The sequence below is a fragment of the Aptenodytes patagonicus genome, chromosome 1, assembly GCF_965638725.1.
Source record: "Aptenodytes patagonicus chromosome 1, bAptPat1.pri.cur, whole genome shotgun sequence".
In the NCBI taxonomy this organism is placed as follows: Eukaryota; Metazoa; Chordata; class Aves; order Sphenisciformes; family Spheniscidae; genus Aptenodytes; species Aptenodytes patagonicus.
The window spans coordinates 224885072-224898624 of record NC_134949.1 but is presented as its reverse complement, the minus strand read 5'-3'; the positions used below and the strand labels follow the sequence as shown (position 1 = coordinate 224898624).

At 39.7% G+C, this 13553-nt stretch overlaps 1 protein-coding gene across 3 annotated transcripts in view; it reads left to right on the top strand.

Moving 5' to 3' along the window:
* The window catches only part of EMSY (EMSY transcriptional repressor, BRCA2 interacting), a 41618-nt gene extending 28373 nt beyond the window's left edge, over window positions 1–13245 (top strand). The window contains exons 13-21 of one of the 3 annotated variants that reach the window (XM_076328483.1): window positions 300–473; window positions 1380–1578; window positions 2722–2886; window positions 3168–3323; window positions 5113–5172; window positions 6227–6381; window positions 7722–8285; window positions 9157–9669; window positions 11238–13245. In XM_076328483.1, the coding sequence (XP_076184598.1) occupies window positions 300–473; window positions 1380–1578; window positions 2722–2886; window positions 3168–3323; window positions 5113–5172; window positions 6227–6381; window positions 7722–8285; window positions 9157–9669; window positions 11238–11432 (2181 nt within the window). In that variant the 3' untranslated portion in view covers window positions 11433–13245. Of the gene's footprint in view, window positions 1–299; window positions 474–1379; window positions 1579–2721; window positions 2887–3164; window positions 3324–5112; window positions 5173–6226; window positions 6382–7721; window positions 9130–9156; window positions 9670–11237 lie in introns of those variants that run through there. The other 2 variants (XM_076328481.1, XM_076328482.1) reach the window with 2 other exon arrangements.
* The last annotated feature ends 308 nt before the right edge of the window (window positions 13246–13553 follow it).

Genomic DNA, 13553 nt, shown 5'->3' with positions numbered 1-13553 from the left:
TCTGAAGCAACTTCAGAAAACTTGTCAGTGTCTTTTAGTTACTCCTTTTTGTTCACCCCTTCAGAGCTGCTCAAAAGGTAAAGTAATGGAAAAGGGGATTTTGGCAGCTTTTCCGTTCAAAGCCATAGGGTTTTTTGTTCTTGGTCTTTGAATGTTTTTTCTATCAAATAAGTCTAGTTGCAGCAGCAGCAGGTTGATTTCGTGGTACACACTCACCTATAACTGTGTATTTTTTTAGAGAAGTGGGTCTCTCTGAAGAATTTCACTAAGTTAACCTGTAAACTTTGACTTCTCTACAGGGGGAGAAAACTATTCAGGCAGTGCCAGCAGGAGCAAAACCTGCTATCATCACTGCCACAAGACCCATCACAAAAATGATTGTTACACAGCCAAAAGGAATAGGGTCCACGGTCCAGCCAGCCACCAAAATCATCCCAACTAAAATTGTTTATGGTCAGCAAGGGAAAACGCAGGTACAGTGAGGACCCATTTCTGTCTTGAAATGTACCCCTAAATTTTAATGGGAAGTAAATAATTAAATAATTTTTCACTGTGTTGCCGCATTTGTTGCAGGATTAATATATATCTATGGGGAACGAGACTTAGGGGTGTAATGAGGTGCCCTTGATTCTAATTTCTTGAGCACAATGTTTGTGTTTGTTAGCTCTTTCTGGAGGCCTAGAGCAAGCCAAAAGGATTTACTAAGCCTTTTACATAGCTGAAACTATCTGGTCATGGCTCTAGATGCCTGTTTAAGTCTTGCAGCTAATGGCTAGATTGTGAGAAATAAAGACGCAGAGTCTGGATGTAGGTCATCCATCAAATCTGAGGTTTTATTGAAGTAATTTTCTGGTTAATGTATGTTCAGGTTGTCCCTGCAACCTTGTGTAGTTGGTGGGGCTGTGGACAGAGAATCTGGCTTATTTCTGGACGCTTTCAGTTTCAGCTGTTCCTCTGGTTGCGCTTAGTATTTAAAAGAACTAACTCTTATCAGATATAATATTTTGCGTGTCTTGATTGTTCAAGACTGTATTTATTGTGGGCTGCGGAAGAGAGGTGCTTGTCCTTATCAGTGCAGTGCATGTTCCAGCTCACTTGCGTCACACCGTAGTTGTATCCAGCCCTGAAAAATGACTGTTTAGTGGTTTATTGTGTTAAGTACTCCAAATTACCAGGAAGTACATTCTTGCGCATTGCCATTTACTTGGGCTTTGTGGTTTAATAATCAGAGCTGCTGAATTTACAGGTAGACTTTTTCAGTAAATTATGAATATTATGTAGGTCTTGCCATTCTATTTGAGTGGCACCCTGTGCTCTGGTTGCTCAGGTCTGTTTTCTTGAGTGCTCTTACGATACACAAAATTTGTCTCTCTAATTAGGTTCTCATAAAACCAAAGCCAGTGACGTTTCAAGCAACAGTTGTGAGTGAACAAACTAGGCAGTTGGTGACTGAAACGTTACAGCAGGCGTCAAGGGTAGCAGAGACAGGAAACTCGTCTCTCCCAGAAGTGAAAGAAGAACCACAAACCTACACCGACAGCAGCTCTTCTTCTACAGAGTCCTCCCAGAGCTCTCAAGGTGTGTATTAATGTCACAGAAAATACAAATGTCTCCCAAGCATGCTAGCTGGCTTCATATAATTCACTCTGTCTCCTTTTAGCGCATGTTTTCACCCAATCTGTTAGCAGTGAGTGTCGTTGTTCACTTCCCTTACGGCTTTATTTATCTTTTGTGAGCTATTTACTACATGCCTCCATTTCCTATGTGAAAAGTGGAGATAATGGTTTCTTGCTGGGCTCTGACTTGCTGTTACAATGCTTGTGGCCTGCACCCTGTTCCCTCTTTCTTGGGGAGTCTGTCAGAGGTAGGCAGTGTAGCAGGTTTTTTGGCAGCCATGCTCTGTCCTGACTGTATTGAAGCATCTCTCCATTGCATGACTGAAAGCTGTCATGTGACCAACACAAATTTTGGTCCTTTTATAGGCACATACATGTGCATCAGGACATGTATCAGACATGCAGTCCTGATGGGGATGCTGCAAGGCTTCAAGCCGTGATATGGAAGCAGCTCTTTGTGTTGTAGAGGAGGATAAATAATAGGGCATAAATAACACCCAGCCTTTGGTCAGGAGTGACCGTAGGGTGTATCACTGCATCAAATAAAAGCAAATGTGTCTCAGTGAAATGTGTGTACTTAACGTGCCTTTCGATCACCTTTTCTATATAATTCTGTAACTGTTGGTCTATACTGGCATTTTAAGTAAATTAAAAGAAGTTTTGAAGATTCAGCAAACTTACCAAATTTAGGAGCTGTTAATTCAGAATGCTGAATACATGTTGATCACCTGAACTGCCAACACCTTCTGAAAAGAGTTCAATCCAAGGCAAATTCAACATACAAAGAAACCTGCTGAACTTTGATTGTTCAAACCAAAGCTTGTACAAGCAACTAAGATACAGGATCTTTTTTTTTTTATTTTTTTCCTGGAAAGTGTTCATAACATCAGCAGTGTTTTACTTCAAGAGTCAATTGTAATAAAAACTAAAGTATTGCAGAATGAGAGTATGCATCCTTGGCAGTGTTCAAAATGCTAATGGATAATGAGTAACCTGGTCTAATTTTGAACTATAGCCCTGCTTTAAAGCAAGAAGTTGGACAAGAGACCTCCAACCCAAAATGGTTCTATGATGACTTGATGTGCCTTTGTTCTTCTGCAAACAGATTCTCAGCCTGTAGTCCACGTGATTGCTTCAAGAAGTCAAGATTGGTCAGAACATGAAATTGCTGTGGACACAAGCCCTACAATAATTTACCAGGATGTATCCAGTGAATCTCAGTCAGCTACTTCCACGATAAAAGCTTTGCTGGAACTGCAGCAGACAACAGGTGTGAAAACATATGCAGTTGTTAGGATAAGTTCAAAGCTTATTACTTGCTTAAGCAGCAGTTTGTAATAAGTTTTGTAATTGAAAAGCACCTGTCTTGAATCAGCTTGCTTCCTTTCTTCTTATCCTGTAACAGTTTGAACCTATTATATAATGTTCACTATCTATTTAATTAAACTTTTGCATTTATATTGGAGGTTTATTTTATTATGGAGGTTTGTATATTGGAGGTTTATTTTATTTTGGATGTTTATTTTATGTTTTTCTTTTCTTCTAAAGCAGTGAAGGAAAAGTTAGAATCGAAGCCAAGGCAGCCTACCATTGACTTGAGCCAAATGGCTGTCCCAATCCAGATGACCCAAGAAAAGAGGCATTCTCCAGAAAGTCCTTCAATTGCTGTAGTAGAGTCGGAACTAGTTGCTGAATATATCACAACTGGTAAGTGACTGAAGTAGTGTGATGGTGGGTTTGCAGCTGAAGTCTGGGGACTTCATTTTGGAGTTTTCTTACAATGAGTTTCGTTTTTGTGTTTCACTGTAATTTACTGTAGAGGAAATGAGTCTTTTCTTCCACTCTTGAGACCCTGTGCAGGGGACAGAGATTGCATCTGCTTTTCTGAGGCATAGTGGAGAACGTTTCTAACTGAAACAAAGGGGTTTTGCTTCAGGACATCCTAGTTGAACAGATTTTCTGTTCCCTGATCTGATGGAGAGGACAGGCTGTCCCACTGGTCTTCAAGGAAAATGTCTAGTAAGGAAGAAGTAGAAAACAAAGTTACGGGAACTGTATACTATTTTTTGTACGTAGTGAGTGGAGTCAGACTTTGAGTTAGTTTAAGCCATATTTGCAAAATGTTACTTGCTTACCAGCACTAAGTGGGTTTTTAAGCCAGGTGTGCATTTAGCATGCTGATATAGTCCCCAGTTTCTTTATTTGCTAGAAGGCTTTGAACTGATAAATTTGCACTCTTTAAACAAATATATTATTCAGATTGAAACTGTGTTTGGGATTCCGCTCTTAACTTTTTAAGCTCTTGACGACTCCTATCTGGTTGTCCATTTTGTGTAAGTCCTTGACTCCCTTATCTCTCTCATGCTCCCTACTACCCCAGAACACTAGGTGTGAGCCACTTCCCATACATACATGAGAGGATCAGATTACCTGTTTTCCGTTTTAATTTCTTAAGTCCATGTTATTGGTTTCCCTACTTTATTTGGAAAATGAAAGCAAAAGTGTGCTGAAAATCCACATTGGAAAAGAGGAATAAAACTTGATTATATTAAATTATATAAGTACGTATCAAACTCCAGTGTTTCTAGTGTTAAATGTCTAATCTGATATTTTCACTTTTCATTTTCCTGCTCTGGACCTCCTCCCCTCGCTTCCATCCCTTCTATGGTCTAACTTTAAGTTGTGTGAAATTGGAGCTGGGGTGGGATGTTATTGTTATTCTTTTAAATAACACTTACTGTATCTGGCTTCAATTTTGAATGTTTGAGTCATGCTCCCTTGGATCTCTTTTAAAACAAACTCAAAAGTACAATAAATAGTGTTAAAGTGATCTCCAATGAACAGTCAGTTATCTTCACTGACACAGATACTGTGTGTTGTGCTTCTATTCCAGAATCCAGTTTTTGCTGGGTCTTGCTGTAAAAGTCGGTGTAAAATAGGGCCCTTTGCAGGGAGGACGGGAAATTACAGTCGGTATCTTTGTAGATTTAAGTCCTTTTCTGCCGCTTAGAAGCCATGCAAAGTAAAAAAGTTGAAAATTTCCTTGAGCTATGATTACTATTTGAAATACTGGGATTTTTATAAACCTTGAGTTGATATACAGGAGTCTACCAGAGAAATGCAGGCTGCCGTGTGTTGACAAGCAGCCAGTTTCTGCTACAGCACAAAACTAGTTATTTCGCTCTTAGATTTTTGTCCCTTCCCTCAGTTTCTGTGAACACTGCCAGGGAATGCAGGTAATTGAGTTTTTCTTTTTGTTTTAACGTGTGCTTCTCAGGATTCATCGGTAATCCACGTAGCTGTATTTTCTGCTAAAAATTCAGTACTAAGATAGTAAACAGTCTATAATCTGTTGTGAAATCCCCTGCATGCGCTTAAACCAAAGGATTAGGCACACTTCAATCTATATGGGAGCTGGGACTCAGCGTGTGCTTCCTCGTGCGATGAAGGGAGCGGTTCACACATCTTAGTGTCACCATTTTTTGTCTGTCTGCAGACTCAGGAAGACAACACTGTATTGGTTCACATTCGGAAGAATATCTACACAACCATATAGGTTAGAAACTTTATTTTTAAATGAAGTTTTCAATTGTGCAGGAACTGTTGGGGGATATCCACGACGGATCTGGCACAGCATGCAGGCCAGTATTGATATAATCCAACTCCTTTCTTGGAGTGGGAAAGTAAAATTACTATATTAATTCAAAATATGACCTTTGTTTTAACTTTCAGGAAGGTCACTAGAAACTTCTGAACTTTGTTACAACTGAATTTAAACTTTTCTTGTTCTCCTTCAGTTATTAATAATTTTGTAACTAAGAAGTTAAAGCAAATACTTACATATTAGTACGGACAGGCATAAAGTAATTTGGATTCATGTCTTATCAGTGACTGCAATATAGAATGGTTTGTGGGGTTTTTTTTCTCACCAGAAGATCATTTCTCTTGTCAATCCACTATTTAATTACAGAGCCATCACCGTAGCTCCATAATTCATGCTGGATCTGTTCTAAAAAAGTGACATAGACCCATGACAAGGTCTCCGTTTTTTGGTCTCTGATTTCTGATCAACCTCACTTGCTTTCATAATACCTAAACATTTTCTAATTGCTAATCTTTCAAATTTAGCCTACGCTCTGGAGAGGATTTCTTGCAGTTTATCAGTGGTAGAAATTCAGTGAGCAAGGCTTGCTGTTCTTAATTGCAGTCAATCGTGCAGCTGCTTTTAACAGTGTAAAAACCACAGAATAGCTTGTGCTCTACGGTGTTATGCTGGTGCTGTATAAAGAACCCAGCTGAAAATGGAGTACAAATTCTGCTTGCAGAGTTGGTGTGTTGGGAGAGGGAGGCCAGAAGGAGGTTTGGACCAAGCATGATTGATTACTTAGGAAACAGAGACAAAAGCAAAACCCCTGAGTTGCTACTTTAAGAGGCTTCTCAGAATAGATCTACACTTTAAGGTTGAAGCTAGCATACAGTAAAAGATGTTTTTCATGCTCAGATCTTTATTTCACTCATACATGCTTTCAGTTGAAGCTTAAATGCCAAGCAAATAGTTGAAGTTACTGCAGTTAGTTCTGGAGAAGTGCCACTGACCTCTTTGCTTTCAGTCAGTCATCGGTCCCAGCCCCACCAGCAGTCATCTCAGCCCCAGAGGACTCTGCTGCAGCATGTGGCTCAGTCGCAGACAGCAACGCAGACTTCTGTTGTGGTGAAATCTATCCCCGCATCCTCCACAGGCGCAATTACCCATATCATGCAGCAGGTTGTACCCTTTCTTTTCCCACCAGTCTATAAACAGCAGTAGGTTATATGAATTATGTAGGACCAGGGCTTGTTCTGAATGAATACGTCGTGTTGCTGCCACTGAAAATGCTAAGTGTAAGGGCAAATTAATAACTTAATCTTAATATTGCCTGTTTTGATGGTGAGGGTGGTGGGATAAAAGGGAAGCAGTTAATGAGATTACTTGAGACTGTTAAGTAAGAGGTATTAACAGCCACTGTGGAAAAGATAGTGCTTCCTAGATGTGTTCTTGCTGTCTGTATGTCATCTCTTCAACAGCAACAAGCTGCTTTTTTCTGTATGTTGTATTGCAAGGGCCTAGGCTCTTTAGACTACGTTGGTGTTAGTGTAGGGGGAAGAGGGATGAAGCAGAATCTGGTCAGTACACAGAGCGCACAGTGTCTTCTTCAGTTGAGGGCTTTAGTTTGTGAATAGGCAAACTTCTTTGAATCAGAAAGTAAGATCGTATTTAGACCAGTACCGTGAGGATGCCAAACACTTCAAACAAACAGTGTAGCTTGTGGTGAAATCTTACTGAAGCCACTCCCGATGCCTTTGTTGAAGACTGCTCAATTCTGCGGTGCTTTAACTTCTAGGGACAGCTGTGGACCAGAACAGTAGTGTGTTAGGGTTATAAACCCACTTCAGAGAGTGTGTTTTCACAGGTGTTTGAGTAGGCTGCTTCATCTTGCTAAGGCCTTTTATTAATACGTTTATACCATGGTATACAAAGCATAGTAACGTAGATCTCTTGCTCCCTCAAAAAAATCAAACAGTGTTTGTGCAATGCCCAAGAAAAGTTGCAATAAAATTTTGAGGAAGGAAGAAGAGAGGGTCTCTGCCGAAATAGGGTAGACTGTAGGTATATGGGAGCTGCAGAAGAAAACATGGAGAAGATGACTAGGATCTCAAGAGGCAGAATAAGAATTTATTGTGCGGAGAGGCTCTGGCTTTAATGAGGAGCTACTGGTTGAACCACCTGCTAATCCCTGCTGCTTCATATCCAACTGCCATGCAACCTTAGGGGCTTTGAACCTTAGTCTGACACTCGCGAGGGCTACGTCATGTCCATTGAGGATTAGTTATGCAGTTAATGTCACATAGAGACGTACCACATTTTAACATGATAAAAATAGCTATTAATTGCTTACGTATTGTGGAATCTCCATGTAAGGGTATCTTTTTATACATGAAAATTTGTCTGTAATGGTAAAATAAGTTAAAGTAGTCCAGTTGAAACATTAAAAATTATTTTTAGATTGTTTATTCTTATAATTCATATTTCTCTTTACTAACTTGCTCTAACTTCTTCTTATTAAGGCCTTAAGCAGTCACACTGCATTTACCAAACACAGTGAACAACTTGGAACTGAGGAAGGAGAAGTGGAAGAGATGGACACCTTAGATCCTCAGACTGGCCTGTTCTACAGATCTGCCCTGACACAATCGCAGGCACAAAAACAGCAAAAACTGAGTCAGCCACAGCTGGAACAGACTCAACTGCAAGTGAAAACTCTGCAGTGTTTCCAGACTAAGCAGAAGCAGACAATCCACCTGCAGGCCGATCAAATCCAGCACAAACTCCCACAAATGCCCCAGCTTTCTATAAGGCATCAAAAGCTAACCCCCCTGCAGCAAGAGCAAGCACAGACCAAACCAGATGCACAGCACCCCCCACACCACATGATGGCCAAAGAAAGGCAACTCCCTACCTTAGTGGCACAGCCACAGCAAACTGTAGTACAGGTGCTTGCAGTAAAAACCACGCAGCAGCTGCCCAAACTGCAACAGGCACCAACGGCACAAAAAATCTACGTGCAACCCCAACCCCCCCAGAGTCAAATGCAGCTACCTGCCTCTTCAGAGAAACAGCCAGCAAGCCAGGTAACGGAATATTGATAGCATGCAAAATACACGTCGCTGTTCAAGGAAAAAAAAAAAAAAAATCAAAACACCAACCCTGTCGCTGTAGCAGTGTTTTGTCCTGGCAAGAGAGAACTCCTCATTCTGCTGGTATTAATTACCCCATCAGAAGGTTGACACTAGGAAAGAGAAGCACATGTTATAGGGGAAAAATCCATAGAGCTCACAAACGTGTTTTGTTGGACAGTTTTTATGAATTTCTGCCACCACTGGTGCATGGAATTTGTCCCTAATTATTTTCTTTTAATTTTTAGATATGACACCTTATTAATTTCCGTTCCCGTAGCACTTTTTATTTCTGTGGAAATAAAGATGAATACACTGCAGTCTCCTAAGGCTCTCCATTGTACGTCTTCCTTTGTAGTTTACATCTTCCTGAAGTTATATGGCTTTCATGTACAGGAGTAATTTGATTTTCCTTGGGAGGGGAAAATGTAAAGACTGAGGAACATGGAAAAAAAAAAAAAGTATTTTAAGTAACTCCAGAAAAAGTACAATTTTTTTTTTTTTTTTGGCCCTTTCAGGAATACATGTGAAAACAAGAGGGTTAACAAACATCACATGGGGATGTAAATCCCAAAGGAAAACAAGGCTGCTGTGGTATTATACTGCTACAATCCTTATCTAGCAGCCTAAAAAGCTGCTTTTCCCCAGGCTTTAATTAACTGTTGCCATATCATTGCTAATTCCTTTGTTAAAACACTGAGTTTCAACTGTCTTCCTAATAGCAAGTATGTTGTTTGTGCCATACTGTCCTTGGAAATATTGATTAGATTTTCAATAAAAAAAAAAAATCTAGCTGTAACATGCACAACAAAAATTTGATTTTCAGGTGCAGCATCCAATTATAACGCAAGGATCCACTGTTACAAAGATAACTTTTGAGGGGCGTCAGCCTCCTTCTGTTTCAAAGGTAGCAGGTGGCAGTTCTGTGCCCAAACTGGCATTGCCGGTTACCAGCCTATTTCCCATGCAGGCATCCGCGAAGACAGCAGTAGCAGATATTTTGAGAGTGTCTATGGTGGAAGCTCAGATTGATACAAACGTAGAACATACGATAGTGGATCCCCCAAACAAGGCCATGTCCACTAGTAAACTGGCTAGCGAAGCAGAGTCGTCACCTTGTACCCAGGTGCCGAGGGTGACTGCAGTAGGGATGACGGCAACTTCCATCCCCCAGCAACAGACATGTACAGAATCCAGTTCAAGTCCTCCTGCTGTTGGTCCTACTTTAACAGAGAGGAAACTCGATGCACAAGGAATGCCTACAACAAACCAGTTTGTACACATTCAGAATATATCACAAAAGAAAGCTGAAGAGAGTTCATCAGAAATTGTTATCCAGGTAAGAGAAGACCAGAGCAAATAAGGCAAAGGTTGAGCAGAGCAAACTCGTGTCTTATGTGATGATAGCAACTGAACGATGTTCGAATATTTTTGTTTTCCTTCTTCAGTTTTTGGTTCTCTTTCTTACTCTTATGCTTGTAATGGATTGCTACTTCAAAGTGTGTAATTCTTCTTAAAATGAGCTCGAGTTTCTTTAGCGCTGTATCATTCACTGTGTCCTCGGTGTCTTCCTTTCTTTTTCTGTTGAGAAGACAAACCAAGCTTATCTAGTTTTACAGAGTACTTTCATTTGAAATGCTTAAAAATGTGACCTTCACCACTTACTATGGAACTATGCTCTAGAATTTTCTTACAGTATCTATTAATGTTACCTCTGAGTATAAAATCAGTGCAAAAAAACGAAGTAGTGGGGTTCTGCTTACGGGGAAAGTTCAGCAAATAAGGTCTGGATTCAGAAGAAAGCTTGTTAACTTCACTTGCAACCAGTCTTACCACTTCTGAGATAAAATGACTATTGATCTTTAGCCTAAATGCTTTGAGTCATTGCCTAACTGATGATTGATATTTTCATTGATTCTGCTGTCTTAAATATGATGTTTTATGATGTAATACATGGTCAGAATGTCAACTGAGGAAGTATTTAAGTCATCCGAGGACTCGTAGTGGTATAATACGAATCTTTGTAGGCAAGTTGGCGTTGTATATGTTCACACAAATGATAGCGTGGCTTGAAATGGTTTTACTGTGTATCATATTTGTGTTGCAGTGAAAATACTTCCGATGTGGGAGAATAATTTGCGTACAGAGCTTTCAAATTTTCCACGCTACTTTGTAAAATCTTCATTGCAGCTAACTTCGCTTTTGTAGAAATCATCATTTTTGTACTCATTTTTAGTCCTCATTTCCTTAAGTAGACAAAGGTAGATTTCTATTTTACTTCAAATCTGTATATTTTGAGAATCTGTATTGTTTATCATTGTGGCATGCTGCAAGCTGTTTCAAAAGTAAAATGCTGCCCAGAATTTCAGTTATAAAGCTGTAGATTTAGTTTCTAGAACCTGTGAAAGTATAAGCGGGAATAAATAGCTTAGATCCGTTGTGTTTCCTCAGCCTCTACGCTGCAGCAGCTTGGAGCAGGGCCGGAGCTTGTATTGTATCGTATACAAAAAACGTAGCTAGTCCTTATATCTGAATGTCTTGTCTGAAAAAGATAAGGAAAAGATAAGGCTGAAGAAAGCGTTACCTCCGCTCTGCGTTTGGGGAATGATGGATGGTGGGCTTTGGTGGTTTACCTGTTGGTTATGCTGTCACAGACCTTTAGTGAAGATCCAAGGCCAAGATCAGTGCCTTGACAGCAAGATGATTCAAATTTTCTTTCACAACCTAATCCGGTGAAAGGGTGCTTTGAAGCTTTAGCTAACGCAATGTAACGTGCAAGGGGCCTTAGCTAGGGAAAATTGCTCTTGGAAACCCAATATCCCTTTTCCATGAGTACCTGCGCTTGCGCAGATGCCTTTACCTGTGAAAACCATGAGTGTTAAAATTTAAATCTTCTCTTTCTTTCAGACTATCCCTCACTATTCCATCCCTTGTCACTCCAGCTCCAATGTGGTAGTGGAACCCAGCGGGCTCCTGGAGCTCAACAACTTCACCAGTCAGCGCCTCGACGATGAGGAGACAGCAATGGAGCAAGATGTGGACAGTAGCACTGAGGACGGCACTGAGCCCAGCCCCTCTCGAAGTTCTGCTGAACAATCCTAAGGAATTGGGACACTGGAGTGCACTTTAAAATGTCTTGGGATTTTCAGTATCCAAGATGCCCTTGTATTGTGATGTCTTAGAGCACTTTGCCTATTAGAGTTGTTCATTGGACCCTTGAAGCATCAGTATGTTTTAACAAGACGGTATTGCAAAAGCTGCATCTTAAAAATTGTTTCCAAAAAAAAGAAAAAAAAAAAAAGATGTAGTTACGGAGATTTAGTAAACCTGTGACAGTGGAATGTACTCCTGTTAAAAAGCAAATCTGCAGCGAATTCTACAGCTCGTGCTATTGAAGCCCTTGCCCAGATACTGAAACAGCTTTCAGTGAAAAGGGATCGTTATTTTGCTGTGTCTTTTTGTTAGCTGTTGAGCAAAACACCATCAAAAAAAAGAAGAGAATGTTTAATAAATATTTGTATTTTTAAATAGCATGTGAGAGAAAAAGTGTCTCTGACAGTGCTGGAAAAGCCCCAGGAATTTTGGAATTGGTTAGCTTTCTTGCACTTGTGCTCACTTAGAGTTAAGATTTTTTTCATAAGCCTAAAAATATAGTTTATTTTTTTTAAATTCTTGTTGGCGAATGTTTGGAAATAAGCAAAATCACTAACTGGTAGCAAAGTGGATTTGCTAGTGGATTTTTGTTTTCATGCTTTACAAGAAGTAGGGTAACGGTGTATGAGGCATTTCTTTGTGCCATAAGCGCATGAAATGCTCATCGGCTCTAGTTGATCTTTGATTATTTATTTAAATATAAAATTTAAAGTGAGGCCAAGTTGTTTAAAAAGTTCCTGTGAAACAGGCCGGTGTGTTAATTCTAATGCAAACGGGGCGGGGGGGTGTGTGATGTATTTTGCTATAAACCAGTTTTTCAAAATGGGGGATAAGTGGTTCAGCATCTTTCAAGGTTGAACCTCCGAATTTAGAAGTGAGCTAAGGCTTTTAAAAATCTGTATTTTACTCTTACATGCTGTTTTTAAAGTGATCATTTGGGGAGTTTAAAAGCTTAAATCGGTATACGGTGGTAGGTTTCAGAAATCAGCCTTATGACTTGGCTTGTTGAAGCAATACATTGGGTTTTTGTGATGGTTACAAGCCACAGAGAGAGGTTTGGGTTCAGATGGGATAAGAGAACCAGTTTTAATACATTCTGCTAATGAAGACAATACTCTTTTTTTTTTTTTTCCAAATGTATATAAAAACACGTTTTTAACTGTTTTGTATAGATTTCATTATAAATAACTAAGCATTTTAAGACTTTGACATATCATTTAATTGTATATACATCTATCAGCCTAACTGCCCACTTTTTGGTGCTGAAGTACTACTGTAAGTAGATTTCATCCAAAGTCTAATACAGCTTTTTGCGTCAGTCTTTTTTTTTTTTAAGCTGTGATTTTACTGTTGATATTGTAGTTAAGATGAAATTCCAACTAGAGTAATTCAAACTAAAAAATACAAAACCTAAAAAACCGTTTATCTTACTTGTCCTGAGTATCCACCTATGTAAGAACATGCAGTAACCCCTAGATGGTGCTGTTGGTTTTTCAGCTAACCTCAGTTATTTTATAAATTAAGTCCCTATGACTTCCATACACTTTTTTTTCCCTTCTGTTTTCTTTTCCGTCAGCGTTGGTTCCAAATTAATGTAGTTTATTGTGGTGGTGAAGTGTCCTGATAAATGCAGCGTGCAAATGCTGGAAGAGGGGGGTAGGAAACTAATCATTTTTGCGTTACCTTTACGTTGGAATAGGTATTGGTTTGGTTTCTGCTGTACTTAGTGCTCAGGATGGAAGAGAATAATATATATGAAATGAAACACACCGTATTTCTTTCTCTAGTAAAAAAAACCCCAACCCTACCAACATGCCATTCTAGGTGGTTCAGGTTTTGATAGTTGTTTGAGAGCTTTTACTCTTGTTTTAGTGAAATCACGGTGACCAACAAGAGTGACCAAGTTATGATCTGAGTCCCGAAAGTTCCGCATCGCTACAGAGTGACAAAAAGCGATTTAATACCGATTTTTGCCGCCAGTGGGATTGGACAGTCCGTTGTGCTTTGCAGATGCCAGCGTAAGGCAGAGTCTGTGGTTTTCCACAGACAGTTACAAGAAGCCCAAAGCAG